The sequence below is a fragment of the Castor canadensis genome, chromosome 1 (genome assembly GCF_047511655.1).
Source record: "Castor canadensis chromosome 1, mCasCan1.hap1v2, whole genome shotgun sequence".
NCBI classification, from domain to species: domain Eukaryota; kingdom Metazoa; phylum Chordata; class Mammalia; order Rodentia; family Castoridae; genus Castor; species Castor canadensis.
The window spans coordinates 203,889,737-203,904,202 of record NC_133386.1 but is presented as its reverse complement, the minus strand read 5'-3'; the positions used below and the strand labels follow the sequence as shown (position 1 = coordinate 203,904,202).

The 14,466-nt window shown below is 49.9% G+C and overlaps 1 protein-coding gene and 1 long non-coding RNA gene across 5 annotated transcripts in view; both read right to left on the bottom strand.

Moving 5' to 3' along the window:
* Window positions 1-70: 70 nt before the first annotated feature.
* LOC141422442 (uncharacterized) lies at window positions 71-4,677 on the bottom strand. The gene is made up of 3 exons (XR_012446971.1): window positions 4,465-4,677; window positions 3,478-3,589; window positions 71-1,353 (listed from the first exon to the last, which is right to left on the bottom strand). It is a non-coding gene; the product is annotated as an uncharacterized lncRNA (long non-coding RNA).
* Window positions 4,678-8,499: 3,822 nt separating this feature from the next.
* Window positions 8,500-14,466, bottom strand: part of Kdm2a (lysine demethylase 2A) — a 91,965-nt gene continuing 85,998 nt past the window's right edge. For all 4 annotated transcript variants that reach the window (XM_074049957.1, XM_074049950.1, XM_074049963.1 and 1 more), the window contains 4 exons: window positions 13,463-13,626; window positions 12,822-12,980; window positions 12,079-12,294; window positions 8,500-11,613 (listed from right to left, as the gene is read on the bottom strand). In XM_074049957.1, coding sequence (XP_073906058.1) covers window positions 11,432-11,613; window positions 12,079-12,294; window positions 12,822-12,980; window positions 13,463-13,626 — 721 coding nt within the window. In that variant the 3' untranslated portion in view covers window positions 8,500-11,431. The remainder of the gene's footprint in view (window positions 11,614-12,078; window positions 12,295-12,821; window positions 12,981-13,462; window positions 13,627-14,466) is intronic.

Genomic DNA, 14,466 nt, shown 5'->3' with positions numbered 1-14,466 from the left:
CACAGCGCCAGCGAGCCGGCGAGGGGCCGAGCCGGGCGGCGGCGCGCGGGCGGGCGGCGGCGCCCCCTGGAGGCCGCGCGGGCCGGACCGGGGCCGAGAACCCGCCTGGGACCTTGAGCTCAGAACAGGCTGTGTCTTTGGCTTTCCACGCTGGACCCCAACCCGCGCCTGGAACACGATCCCAGACCCAGACCGTGGGCACAACCTCGTATCACGTCTCTAGACATGAGACTCCACCGTCAGACCGTGTCGCTGATTCCAGTCGTGGATCACGTCAAGGACCCTAGACACTAAGACCCCAGACTCAAGACTTCAGAACATGATCCCTGGACTTGGATCTAAGACCCTGACCAGAAACTCTGTCCCAGACCTTGGACACCACAGTCCATGGCCTGTCACCAGACCTTGGATAACAGTCCTGCCTTTAGAATCCAAACAGGACCCCTGACTCAGTGGACCACCACTTCCGACCATGACCTCAGATCACAAACCTGGGATCCTGACTCCACACCCAGACCTCAACACTGACCCCAGACTTCCATTACAATCCTGACTCCAACCTCCAATAAGACCTAGGATCCAGACTTTGGGCCATGACCTTGATCCCATCCTGGTTACTAGTCCAATCTTGGTTCCAACCCCGAACTCAGACCACTACCATGACCCTGAAACATGAACTTTGGATCAGGTGCCAGACGTGGACTTGGATTTGTTAAGTCCAGGGTTCTAGACTCAACACCCGGAACTTTGGGCACCCAACTCAGGACCCAGGACCATTAACAGGTCACCAAAAACCTAACCAACCTCAGAAACCATCTGGGACCCTGATTTCAGACCCAGGCTATGCCTTTGACTTTCTACCCTGGACCCCAACCCTGGGTACTGAACACTAAGAAACAGGTGTACCCCAGTCCCATTCCCCAGCCCTCTGCCCCAGACAAAATCCTGGCCCCAGGACTCCTGCTCAGGATCAAGACCTCTGTAGACCCAGGTCCTTGGCCAGCACACTTGACTTCCCTGTACCCCATCCCACCAGAAGTTCATTCATGAGGATTTCACAAAGTGGGGTCAAGCCTCTTCCAGCATTTCCCATGAGGATACAGTGGTCTCAGGATTGCTGGCAAAAGAAACTCAGCCCACTGTATATCTCAAGGCAGCACCTCCATCTCAACATGTTCCTTTCTACACTCCCACTCACTTCCAAGATGGCAGGACCCCCACCCCCCACTGAGTTATGGTAGACACATAAAACTCAATCCTAGTGCCACCTCATGGGCCAGCAACCAGGACCCTTTGCAAAGCAAGGACTCCATCCTATGTTACTTCTAGGCTACCTTCTCAGATCAGCAGGGCCTGGAAGAGAACAAATCAGAAATGACAAGGACTGCTTTCAGTGGGTGACACCCCCCCATGCTTAGATAACCAGCTCAGAACCCCAGGCTTCTTTTCCTTCCCTCTACTCCACACCCCCCACCCAGCTTCCCTGTTTTATCATCACAGCCTCTCTACTCTTTGACTTGGCCACATCTCAGGATCCCCATGGCCGCTACCCTGATGCAAGCTGTGACCAAAGATGCTGCTCTCAAATGTAGATCTGATGGGTTACTGCCTGCTCAGCACCAAGTAGCAGCTTTCCAGTTCATCCAGGGCCTACTGAGAGTGGGGGACCTTGAGGGGAGCTTTGGACCCCGTTGCTGGCTATTGGAAGCAGATTAGGCAAACAGTCTCCTTAACACCTAAGATGAGGTTTGGGTGACTGAACCATGCTCCCCTTTCTGGCTTGGCTTTCCATTAACCTCTGTATCTAGAGTCCTCTCACTCCTCAGTTTCACCTCTGGGCCTCTGCTGTTCCCTGGGCCTGGAAGCCCTTCTGTGTGCTTTCTTTCCTGGCCCAACTGCTCATTCTTTCAAATCCACATATCTAGGTAGCCCTTCCTGACTCCCTGACCCCAACTATATACATCGTCCATTCTGTGCCTACAACCTACTAGTCTCTACTACTCTAATTTGAAAACATCATCAATTGCAACATGCATTGTTGCAAGTCGTTTTTGCTTTTTGTGTTTAGAGACAGGGTCATGCTATATAATCCATACTGGCCTTTAACCTGCACTCCCACTGTCTTTGCCTCCTGAGTACTGGGATTACAGATGTGAACCACCATGCTGTTGGTTCACTTCTTGCCCCCACTGTCCATCTCAGGACCAGACTCAGAAAGGTATCAGTGTTTGATGAATGAATAAATGAGTGATCAAGTGAATGAGCTCTTGAGCCACACAGAGTCTGGGGCAGAACAGGGCCAGATGCCACAGCAGGACCAGATCTCTGCCCCCATCCCTTGCCTTGACTCTTGAAGACTGTGTGCCCCCACACTGACCTGGGCTTTCTGGAACGGACCTTATTTAAAAAAAAAAAAAAATCTGCCTGAAGAACTTATCAAACCAGAGTCTTCATGTGGGTTTGAAATGCCAGCCATTCTGTTCCAGGAGGTGGCCCTACATTCCCCCACCACCTGGAAACTTAGACAGGCTGTACCACCTATAGCCTGACCCACAGGCCCAGCCAGGCCTCCTTCCTGGGATCAGGTCTGCAGGCAGCCCTCATCAATTCTTGGGACCCAGGAAAGCAGCTTCTGGGACTCACAGTCAGAGGTCTGTGCAAGGCTGGAGGGAATGGTCTTTGGGATGGTGCTGCCCTCTGGTGGTTCTTTGATGGTCTATTGTAAATTTGAACTTTCAAGCCAGCTTCAGTCATTTCCTTCTTTCAACAAACCTTTGTCTAGTGCCCAGATTGTGCTGGGGTCTGGCCAGAATGCCAGGAGTGCAAAGAGGAGAGGAGCCCAATTTCTGCCTAGCTGGCAGCCCGTGGATGCATCACTACTTCGTGCCTCCACTGGGTGACTAATAGGGCTACAAACTCAGTGCGGCCCACACTGCTCCTGCTCCCACCACCCAGTCCCTGTCCAAACTGCTCCTCTCCTGTCTCCCCATCTCAATCGTGGGTTCTTCCTTCATTTTCCAAAATCCTAAGTCTTCTTCCATTCCTCTCTTCCTTCACCTGTCTTCTGTTCCCACATATACATCATACATCTGCTGTCGTTGGTGACTTAATCTGTCTCTGAAGTATGTCCTGCATCCTCTACTATGCTGTGCTAAACCCAGTATCAGTTCCCACTACCTCTTGCCTGGATGGCAGTACCAGCCTCCTCTCCAGGCTCCCTGCCTTTCCTCAGCAGAGTTTTCCCAGGTCTGAATTAAACCCCACCTCCAGTGACCGCCCCTGTGTGTGGGATAACACCTGCCTTCTCTCCAGACCTTTCAGTCTGGCTCTGCCCATCTCTCTAGTCAACACCTTCTACTTTCTGGCCTCCCTTTCTGCTCTTCCTTTTTGCACTAGAACTATAGTCCAGTCCATTTCCACCTCCCAAACCTTGACTTTACAGTTCCCTCCTCTGGACTGTGGCCAATACCTTCTCACCTGGCAGGCTCTCAAAGGTTCCTAATCAGAGGCTTCTCCCTTGGTGTCCCTGTTCATTGTGGTCACTGCTGCATCCTTCACTCCCAGCCTGATGCCTGGCACAAAGTTAGGGCTGCAGAGAGAAACAGGACTCAGTGTTGGCCCAGTCTGATGAGAAAAAAAAGCCCTAAACATGTATCTCCAACTAACCTGGCAAGAGCTATAATGTAGGAGGTGGGCCCAGTTAGTCCAGCAGAGGGTTGGAGGTGTGGCTAAGGCGGCAGACACCTACTTAGCAAGTGCAAAACCCTGAATTCAAACCCCAGTACCATAAAAAAAAAAAAAGCTGATTTAGAGAGTTCAGCAGAAAGATGGGGCAGGGCTGGGGACTGTCAGAGACAAAGGCACAGGCGTGGGAGTTCTCTCCTGCTGATTCCTTTCCTCTGTTCTCCTCTCCATCCTGGGCTTTGGAGAGCAGGAAGGTGGCTTGGGGCTTCCCCAGGTGGGTGCCCAATTGACCTGAAGAAACTCCTGCCTCACCTGGACAGCACCTGTCTGATGTCAGAGCTAGAGGTTAACAGGCTCCAACTAGGCTGCTGGGCGGTCCCTTCCCTCACTCATCCATTTTAGATAGTTGTTCAATGTGCCTGGCACGGGTGCTTGGCCTTGGGGAGCCAACACAGGAAGAGATGACTGAACTTACGAGCAAACTATGCATAATAATAACTGACATTTGAATTCCCAGTGTGTGCAGGGCGCTGATCCTAGAGCTGAGCTGATGTCATTTAATGCTTCAAACACCACTATGAAGTCTGCGATACGTTGTAAGAGCCAAGAATCTCCTGAGGAAGGGTGTTTTTCCCAGAGTGGGAAGGAGGGGAAGGAAGCAGTTGTGTTAGGGGTAAGGAAGTTTGTCAGGCATGTGGAACAGCAAGTACGGAGGCCCTGAGGAAGGAAAGGACCTAGTTATTAAGGAGGCTCCCACATCACCAGGACGGGAGACCTTACTCAGCTTCTTGCACAGTGCAAGGATCTGCCAGGACTTCAAGGCCCTTGACGTCTTACGACCCGCCTTCCGCGAGTAGAGTCTCTCCTGGGACCCTCCGGACCCAGGGTCCCAGGCTCCTTTTTCAATTCCGAGGCTTTCTGGGACATGGGCTCCTACCCTTGCCCGCGGGTCCTGGGCCCGACTCCGCTCCGCCTCTCATCTCTTCTCGCCTCTCCTCCTCTCCACGTAAATCCCGCCCCAGCCCCACCTCCGCTTCACCCACGGCCCCGCCTCCGTCCGGCCCTGGCCACGCCCTCCCTAGCCGTGTCTAGTGCGCATGCGTCCCGGCGCCCGCAGGTCAGTCTGACCCCTGAGTCTGCTGTTTGTGCCTTGACACTTCTAACCACCCTTTAAGTGTTGTCCCCCTCGCCGTGGTCGCTGCTATTTTCCGTGGGGGGAGGGGGTTATGAGGGAGATGGAAAAGACCTTAGGGTCGGATCCCATTTGTCATCTTTGAGTGGGACAGAGGTAGGGTTAAGGGTGATAGGAGTTATTACACGTGAAGTGCTCAGAACTGTGGCCACGACTAATCCGGCTCAGTGCCCTCGGCAAGTTACTTAACCTCACTCGATTGCCTTGAGAGTCTTGAGATAACGCATGTGAAGCACTGGGCTGGGTCTTCTCCCACTAGGCATCCTCCTAGGTCTCTTTTCTCTCATTTCTCTTCTCCCTCTCTTTGCCTTTTCTTTTCTGGGTCTTTCAGGGTGCGTTTTTCTCCATGTCCCTCTGTCTGCTATGCTAGCACCCTCTTGTAGCATATTGGGGTCAGCAGCTGGAGCTGTGAGAGAGGGGCAGGTGGGCTGGGCAGAGGGCCAAGCAAGCGGGGACTTTTCAGTGTGTTTCCATTGACTGCTCCAGAGTACTGTTCCTGGCCTGGACTCCCAGAACTGTGGCCTGAAAAGGGAAGAGGATGGGTGTCCACGACCAGCAGGTGCACCTCAGCAGGCTATGCTGCTGCTGTTCACCCAAGCCACACTTTGCAGAGCTGGTCTGAGGGCAGAGAGAGCAGTGATGCCCCTCCCAGCAAGACCTGCTACATTATTTGCAGGGCCCTAGTCTTGTCCCCCAACTCCTATAAAGCCAGGCCCAGGGAATTTCCTTGTCCCCTCACTGCTGTGGCAGATGGGGAGTAAAGTAACTTAAGACCAACCCCAGTGTCAAGGAGCTAGAAGAACCATGGGCAAACAAGCTCCTTACCCAGGATGCTCAACAGGGCACGGGAGGTTGCTGAGTCCCAGCTCTGCCACTTATCCTTGGACCCACACTTGACCTCCTGAGTCTTGGTTTTATCACCTGTAAAATGGAGACAGCTGCCTTATGATCAGAGGGTGAGCATGAGATATTTACACAGAGAAGCTGGGGACAGGCTGGATAGGGCAGATTCTACAGCCAGTGTCTGGGTTTGTTTGTGAGCCAGGATTTGGCTACATAGCCCAGCCTGACCTCAAACTTAAGATCCTCCTGCCCCAGCCCCCCTTGTGCTGAAATTACAGATATGCACCAACCATCATGCCTGGCTATCTCTGATTTGATTAACCATCACTTTTGGCAAGTTGTTCAGTGTTCATAGCTCAGTTTGTCATCTTTGAATGGGACAGAGGTAGGGTTGTTTAAGGGTGATATGAGTTATTACACATGAAGTGCTCAGAACTGTGGCCATGACTTAGGAATGCCTGCCAGATGTCAGCCTTTATCACCATGTTGCTACCTTTGAAACCTACTTGAAATGTCCAGGTTGGTCTCTTCCAGTTGGAGGAAAAACAGGCCAGGCTTCTGAAGAGGTGTTTGAAGGAGGGGCAGATTTTCAGTTGTGGTGGAGAGGCACAGCCTAAATACTGCAAGCCTGGGGACCACAGAAGTATCTGGTTTTAAGGCCTTTTAGAAACACCTACTACAAGTCTACTGTGGTGCTTCCTACTTTGCAGGTGCTAGGGGCAGGATGAGTGTATCCTGGGTTTAGACATGACCCTGGAAAGTTAGGGAAGATTTTTTTTGTATGACCATGGCTTTTCTCTCACCATCCTAAAATTTACAGCCAAATGTATATGAGATCAGAAATGAATCAAAAAACAAAAAGTATCCAGACAAAAAAGGAAGGGAACAGTTGGGTGCTAGTGGCTCATCCCTACAATCCCAGTTACTTGGGAGGCTGAGAGTGGGAGGATCAAGGTTCAAGGCCAGCCCAAATTGTTCACAAGTCCCTATCTCCAAAATAACCAGAGCAAAATGGACTGGAGGTGTGGCAAGTGGTAGAGCACCTGCTTTGCAAGCGTAAGGCCCTGAGTTCAAACTCTAGTACTGCCAAAGGAAAAAAAACAAAAACAAAGGGAAGCCAGCACACCAGCCAGCCAGCTGGTGCACACCAGCTATTCAGGAGCTGATGCAGGACTGCTTGAGCCTAGGAGTTTGAGGTCATACTGGGTAACGTAGCAGGACCACCTCTCTTAAAAAAATAAAAAGGCCAGAAGGGTGAGGCTCATACCTGTAACCCAGCTACTCAGATGAAAGATTGGGAGAATTCAGTTTGAGGACAGACCCAGGTAAAAAATGAGAATGCCATCTCAACCGACAAGCTGGGTATAGTGATGGCATCTGTAATCCTAGCTATGCAGGAGGCATAGGTAGGATTGTTGGCTAAGGCTGGTTTTAGGCAAAAACTTGAGATGCTATCGGAAAAACAACAAAGGAAGGCGGGGGCATGGCTCAAGCATGAAGTCCCCTGCTGGAGTAGCTCCTGCAGTAGAGCACCACCTAGTATAAGTATGAGGCTGAGTTCAAACCCCAGTACCATAAAAACAAAACCAAACCAAAAAAACCACAGAGGGGATAGAAGATAGTGGAAAATGTGAATTACAGAGGGCCTCCAGGTATTTAAGTGAGCCGCTAGGATACTCCCTGTTTCCTGGGCAACTGTTATATGCCAAGCACTGTTACCAGCTGACAGATATGGATGGTGGGCAGCCCAGGATGCTCTGGGAGAAGTGGGGAGACTGTCCTTAGGAGTACTGAAGAGCAGATGGGAGCACTGGGTCCAGTGAGAGTTGGCTTCCCAGAAGAAGGTAACACATAGAGGAAGTGGGTCAGGCACAGGGAACAGTACAGGCAAGGCCCAGAAATGGCAGAACTGGGTAGAGAGGAGGGGCAAATATGAATGTCAAAGTTTGAGGGCAACTTTGTGGGCATACAGAGATGAAGTCAATGTATGTTTTATGAAGGGGAAAAGTAGTCAAGTCTGCCTTTTAAGATGGGGTTGATTGGAGGATTCAAGGTTGGGAGGTCGCTTGGTAGGATTACAATTGAAGGCTGGCTCCATGTGAGGAGGTGGTGGTTCTCTGATAGTGCCTGATTTAGAGACTGGAAACTTGTCAACACACCGAACAAGAAATGCTAGTCACAGGCGTAAGATGCCCATCTGCTTGGCAACTTCAGGCAGGCACTACCCTCAAGGAGGGGCCAGTTCTATAGCTTTAATGTGTAAGGCTTGGCCTTGGCTACTGCTTTGGCAGTGGTGGTATGTGTGGAGGTGGTGGGCAATCAAAAATGGCCAGGCCTGTTCCCAGGAAAGCACCGCTGGGGTCCCTTCCAGCTCTTATACATGACTGCAGAGCTGTTCCAAGCACTTTATTTTTTTGGGGGGGAGGGGATCAGTTAACCTCAACACTTAAAAAAAATTTCACATCTATTAAAAAGTCTGCCTTGATGAAGCAAGTGTGGTGTTTCTAGAAGCAAGTGCTGCTTTTTGACATTAAAACAAAAAGCTAATAAGGAGACAGAGTCATACAGGTGGCACAGCTCTGCTTCTGCCCCAGGCAGCAGAGCCAGCACTCCCTGACCTTGGCCACCAGCACCAGAGTCTGCATAACCTTCTGGCTCATTCTCTCAGAGACACACTCACACCAAAGCAGAAAAGGGTTAGTTTTTGTTTTTAAAGTCTTTTTATTTAAAAACAAAAACAAAACAAAAACCCAAATCAAAGTATTTCCCACCGGAGGCTATTTCTTTTTTGTCTTTTAAGATTTTATTACACAAATATCTCCCATTCCCACGTCAGAGGAAAGACATCCTTGCTCTTTCTAAAACCAATAGTGGAGATAGAAAACAAAGTTCAACTAGCTTCCCTCCTTCCCTGGCCCAAATAACCCCAATGTGTCAATTGAGATAGTTACGACTTATCCCCTTAATGCTTACATTTAATTTAAAAATTTCAGCACAACATTGGAGATTGACTCTAAATCAGCAACAAAAAATATATATTTACAATATTTTCCCGAAAAACAAAAAACACAACCAAAACCTTTAAACATAGTGACTTTAGGAGTTTTATTTATGGAGCAATTATTTTTTAATCACCAAGTGATTTTTATATTATATATATATGTATATATATATATATATATATATATTTTCTTCCTTTCCTTTGTGTTTTTTTGCCCCGGTGCATGGAAAGATGGAGGCAGAGGTCTGGCCCTGCAGTCTGAGGAGGGCAGGCTCTCCTGGCAAGGCCGAAGCTAAGAGCAGATTCAGGAATGCGATGGAACTCCCGGTTCCTCTGTTCCCAGAGACTTATCTTCTCCATGTGGACTGACTGACCCTCACCTCTAAACACCATTCTCCCCTCAAAGTCCCAAGGAAAAGTAAAACCCAGCAAGGGCATTGGTCCATCTGTTGCCATCCTGGGCTCCCTTTTTGCCTGACCAATTTACGTGCAGGATGTAAATGCTTGGTTATTATTATTATTATTTTTTTGCCTTTTTTTTTTTTTCCAAACCAACCAACCAACAAACGTAAAAACCAAAACCCAAAACAAACCACCAGCTTGGAAATTTCTGTAGATGAACTGTCCCAAAGTCAAGAGGCACTCTCCCGGCACAATCCCTGCTCTGAAGGGGTCTCTCCACCTCCCCTTTTAGAAAAAGTCAACAAAACAGAACAGTAATCTTTTCAATATTTTTCCACAGGAGCAACCAAAAAAAAAAATTCCAATTATAGGTCATTAACAATATTAATAAGGTTTTTGCTCAATACCCAGGGTTCTTTACAGAGAAGTTCCCCTAACTGAGGCACTCTGGGATAAGTCACTGGCATTTCCTCAAAGTTTCAGCCCCAGATTGCTGGGGTCTGGAAACCAATGGAAGGGGCAGAGGGTCATGGGAGCAGACTGCTGTTTTTAAGGTGCAGCCAAGAGAATCAGCAGATTGGAAGAAACAGACACAATGCCACCCCCTACCTGGACCCAATTTCCTCTAAAAAGACTGATGCCAGGGTCAAAGCTGGGCTAGGTGGCAAAGAGGGGGACCTTTCTCATCTATTGCTTTGGCAGTGGCAAGGGTTTTGTTGTCATCTCTCCTGGGTGGCTCACACTTCAGACCCCTGGTGCCTGGGCTCCATCCCCTCTGGATGGGGCTTAGGGGAGGAAAGCCTGAGACTGGGCTACAGGAAAGGGGCTGGAAGGGGCGGGTCTGAAGGACAAAAAGGCAGGGCAAGGTTGTGCTATCAATCTCCTACAGATGGGGAGCAGAGTGCAAATTTGCATCTATCACATATAAGCTCTTGTCACCAGCTGCTGCTACTGAGCATCTCCTCACACACTTAAATATTGATCCAAAAGAAATTCCGACCTTTCTTTCTCTCTCTCTTTTTAAAGTGCAAAAAGCTCTCTGCTGCCCTAGAGAGAGGGTCTTTGGACAGGCCGTTCAATGCAAAGTAAAAAGGGGCAGCTGATGGGGCTTGCCAACGGGCGGTAGAATGGGAGACACCATGCTCCCTTCTTTCCTCCCTGCACGCGCGCGCGTGCGCACACACACACGTAGCACACTCAGCCACACACACAGAGGCACATGCACACCCCCTTCCACAGCTGCGGGCAGAGGGCAGGTAACTGGCTTTCAAGCAGAACCCCCCCCTCCCCTCAAAAGGCACCAGGTCAGTGAGCCACTGGGACGATACACAGGCCTGGACTCAGGGGGGCTACACTAAACCAGAGGCTGGAAGAGCCTGGCCTAGAGGCAGGTGGGGGGACTCAGCCAGTCCTCTGCTACCCTCACCTGGGGGAAACAGGCTGCTCCCTCTGAGAACATGCATCCTGGGAAAGCCCTATTCAGGACATATGGAAAAGGGCAATTAGTGGGAGGCAAAGACAATGGGGATAAGAGATGGTGCCTTCTCAGGATCTGCCTGGGTAGCAATGATATTGGTGTGTCCCTGGGGGTTCAGTTCTAGCTCCTCTAAAGAGCTTTAACCCCAGTAAGTGCAACAAGGACCTCACAGAGACTGGTGGGAAAGTTGGGAGGGGCAGGTAGGAAGGTGGGAGCTGCATTATGTGAATGAGCACGAGCAGTGAACAGCATCAAGCTCGAGGACAGGAAATGAGAGTGAGCGCAGATGTTGGGTGTGAGGCTTCGGACATCTTGACAGCACCAGTGGGACCTGCCAGGCTTGGTGTCCTGGGGCTACAGGCCCCTCCTGCAAAAGCCGGGAGAGTATGACAGGGAGACACGGACTGGACACCGTGAGGAGAACATGGCCACCGAGGCAGGGCCACTTTCTTCCCTGGAGTTTGCTCAGAACCAGGCACTGCTGGGGACCACAAGTGGACAGGAGGGGCCCTGGGCCCAGTGCAGGTGAAGGCTGCACAAGCCCTCAAACTGAGAGCCCAGCCTCCTGGCATGTGAGCAAGTGGGCGGGCACCGCGACAGCACAGCCTGTGCTTTCCCTTGGATCCACTGCTGCTCTCTTTTCCTTGGGAGGGAGAGAAGCAGGCGGGTAAGCCTGGTGTCCATCACCCTCTCTGCCCCACCTGTGGGAGAAGGGCTCAGAGGCAGGAGAGCAGAGAGGGAGTATGACGCTGGCCTTGGAGCAGGGAAAGGCTCTCCTCGGTAGGAAGGCTGGGGAAGATCAGTTTCCTGATGAGTTCAGGCTGGGTGTGTCTTAGCTGATCTTCTGTATCAGCTTCTCATCAGACAGGCAGTACAGGCTGTTGATAGACAAGTCTGAGATGAAGTGCTCACAGGCTTTTCGAGTTATCTGCTTGCATCCTCGAAGGTCGATCAAGGTGACATTGGCAATGCGCCGTAGGTAGATCAGGGTCTGGTCTGTTAATTTATTGCAACCTGTAGGCAAAGGGCCAAGAGAATAAAGGTCATAAACAAACACACAGCCACAGATGCCTTCCTCTGTCATTCAGTTCCCTTAACCATCTTTCTCCAAAATGCTAAGCAAAAGCCATCTGATTCCCTAAGTCCCAGAGGTGCCTTCAAGCACCGTGGCCTCTGAAGGCTTTGTGCTGCCTCCCTCCCACCACCACAGGAAAGCAAACACAAGGCCTGGGAGGCTGACCTAACTGCAGCTGGAGAGTGGCCATGCATGTGGACACCTGTCTTAACTACTCCAGGCCTCAGCACTTCATTAAATTAAAAACAGGGATAGAAAGCCATGCTCTTATGCAGGTGTGAAGAAATGAGCTAACAGGGTTTAATCAACTGACCCCAAATCATCTGGCATACTGGCTGAATTCCAGGGATGGCTGAGCCTCTAAGAAGGAGCACTGTTCAGCATAAACAAAGGCAGCAGCATACCTGCCATATTGAGCTCTGTGAGGGAGTAACGAGTGGAAGACCCGACAGCGGTGAGTAGGTTGGAGGACTGGTCAGTAAGGTGGCTGCAGTGACTGAGGTCCAGCCGAGACAGGAGGGGCATATGGCGGATGATGAGCCGAAGCGTGGCATCCGTGATGTCAAGGCCTGCCAGCCGGAAGTCAGTCATGTTCCGGAGCTTGCTGCGATTGTCCTGACCTGCACAGGCAAGAAAAGAGCCTAGATCAAAATTCTTAATTTGCTAATTCAGCTCCAAAGGCCCCGGTGGCATCAGCTACTTGCTGGCCAGACTGCCTTGATGGGGTTAAGCAAAAGTGCCTACACCCAACCACACTTCAGGCAGTAAGCAGTGCGTGGGGACAGTTTCTAGGAAACAAGTTTTCTTTCTCTCCAGTGCCAGATTATGCCTCACTTACATGGCTATGTATGGAATGCTCCTTTCCTTCCCTTCACAGCCCTACAATTTTCTAGTTTCCAGACTATTGTGCAAGCAGCTTTTGATATTCCACCTCAACTATGAAACCTAGTGAGACTTTTCTCTGGGACCCTGAACATCACTGACCCACAGAGTGGACTTCCTCCTTTGTGGTAACTACCTACTTATAAATGATTTGTAGGCAGCCCATGACTTTATCTTCGTCTTGCACTCTTCCACAGCTTCATTCTGACAATGTCTGTTCAAAGACAAAGGTACCCCAAGACAAGCACAGAAGTCCAGAGCATACCTGGTTTATCGGCTGGTGGAGTCAGCAAGTCCCGAATTTGAGGGTCCTTGATCCCTACTGCCCACCGAAGATCAAGGGTCCTGAGAAGGGGGCAGCTGGAGGTGCTGAGGGCAGAGACAGCAGACCAGGAGCAGCCTGCTAGGAGGAGGTCTTTTAGTCCTGCAACAAATGGAAATAGCCATGCAACATACTCTGCTTAAGAGCATATTCAAAATTTCAATTACCAGCCCACGTGAGCAAAGTGAAATTGGTTTCTAGTCTAATGGCAGAAAGGGACTATGTCCCAATCTTCTAGTAATCAAGTCCAAAGAATTCCTATAGTATCCTATCCTATGTTACAACTTCTGCTTTAGTGTTAAACTGATGCTTAGCTCCTGTTGAAGCTTTCTCAAAATGCTGAAGGGCTTACAAGAGACTGATCAAGGTAACATCTGACTCAAATTACCTCTTCAGTGGCTATGCTGAAGAGACCAGCAGTTAAGGTAGTCTCTGGGTAATCGCTTGCTAAATAGAAAGGCAATGACACAGGACTGCTGCCCAAGCTTCCCTAAAGCAATGCTAAGTAGAACTGCCATCAGCCTCATTCCCTGCTGGTTCCCTGAGCTCTGGAAGGACAGCATCAAGGCTGGCTTCTCACCTACCTGGAAGCCTATTGACCAGCCATGTCAGTTGCTTTTTGGAGATGTTGGTCCAACTGAGGTCGAGGCTAACTGGCTGCCTCTTGATGATGCCACTGAGAGCCTGGGGTACAATGGCCTTACACCTACTCAAGTCAATTTTTGTCCAAAGTCTCTTGTCGCAGCACCTGTAACAGAGGGAAGAGAACTCACTCTCATTAACTTGATACTTCTGTCAATGGAGTGCCATCACAGCCTGCTGGAAGGCTCTGGAAAAAGCAGAGCACCTGGAAGGTCATTCTCCCTGTGTTCTCCTATAGCAGTAGAACAATGATATCCTCAGAAAACAGGCAAAAACTGCCTTGTCCCTTACAGAACTAGATACTTGGCAAACCCGTACGTTAAGTACTACGTAATTTGACCAGTTCACTTGGGACACACAGAAACAATTCACTATAACCCCTTCATTTATACTAAAATGGTGTGGCTCTTACTGAAGGGTGTATGAGGAAACATTTTAAAATTTCTTGACTGAAATTTAAATTTCACTGCCTGAAACTACTTGGCTTGCTCCATTCCCTGTCTTGTCAGTCACACACAGCTGAGGGAGATGCTGGGTTCTATGTAGAACCTGCACAGTGCACCCTGCTGTAAGTCTATCACTGTCTCAGGCAGAAAGAGGCTTTTTTTTTTTTTTTTTAAACTGGTGATACTGGTGTTTGAACTTAGAGCATTATGCTTGCTAGGTAGGCACTCTACTGCTTGAGCCAGTCACTCTGCCAGCCTTTTTTTTTTCTCACACGTGTGTGTGTGTGTGTGTGTGTGTGTTGGGTATTTTTGAGAGGGTCTCATGAACTATTTGCCTGGGCTGGCTTTGAACTGTGATCCTCCTGATTTCTGCCTCCCAACTTAATTAGGGTTTGAACTCAGGGCCTCATGCTTGCTAAGCAGGTGGTCTACCAGTGGAGCCACTCTACCAGCACTTTTCTGTGTTGGGTATTTTTGAGATAGGGTTTCATGAAGTATTT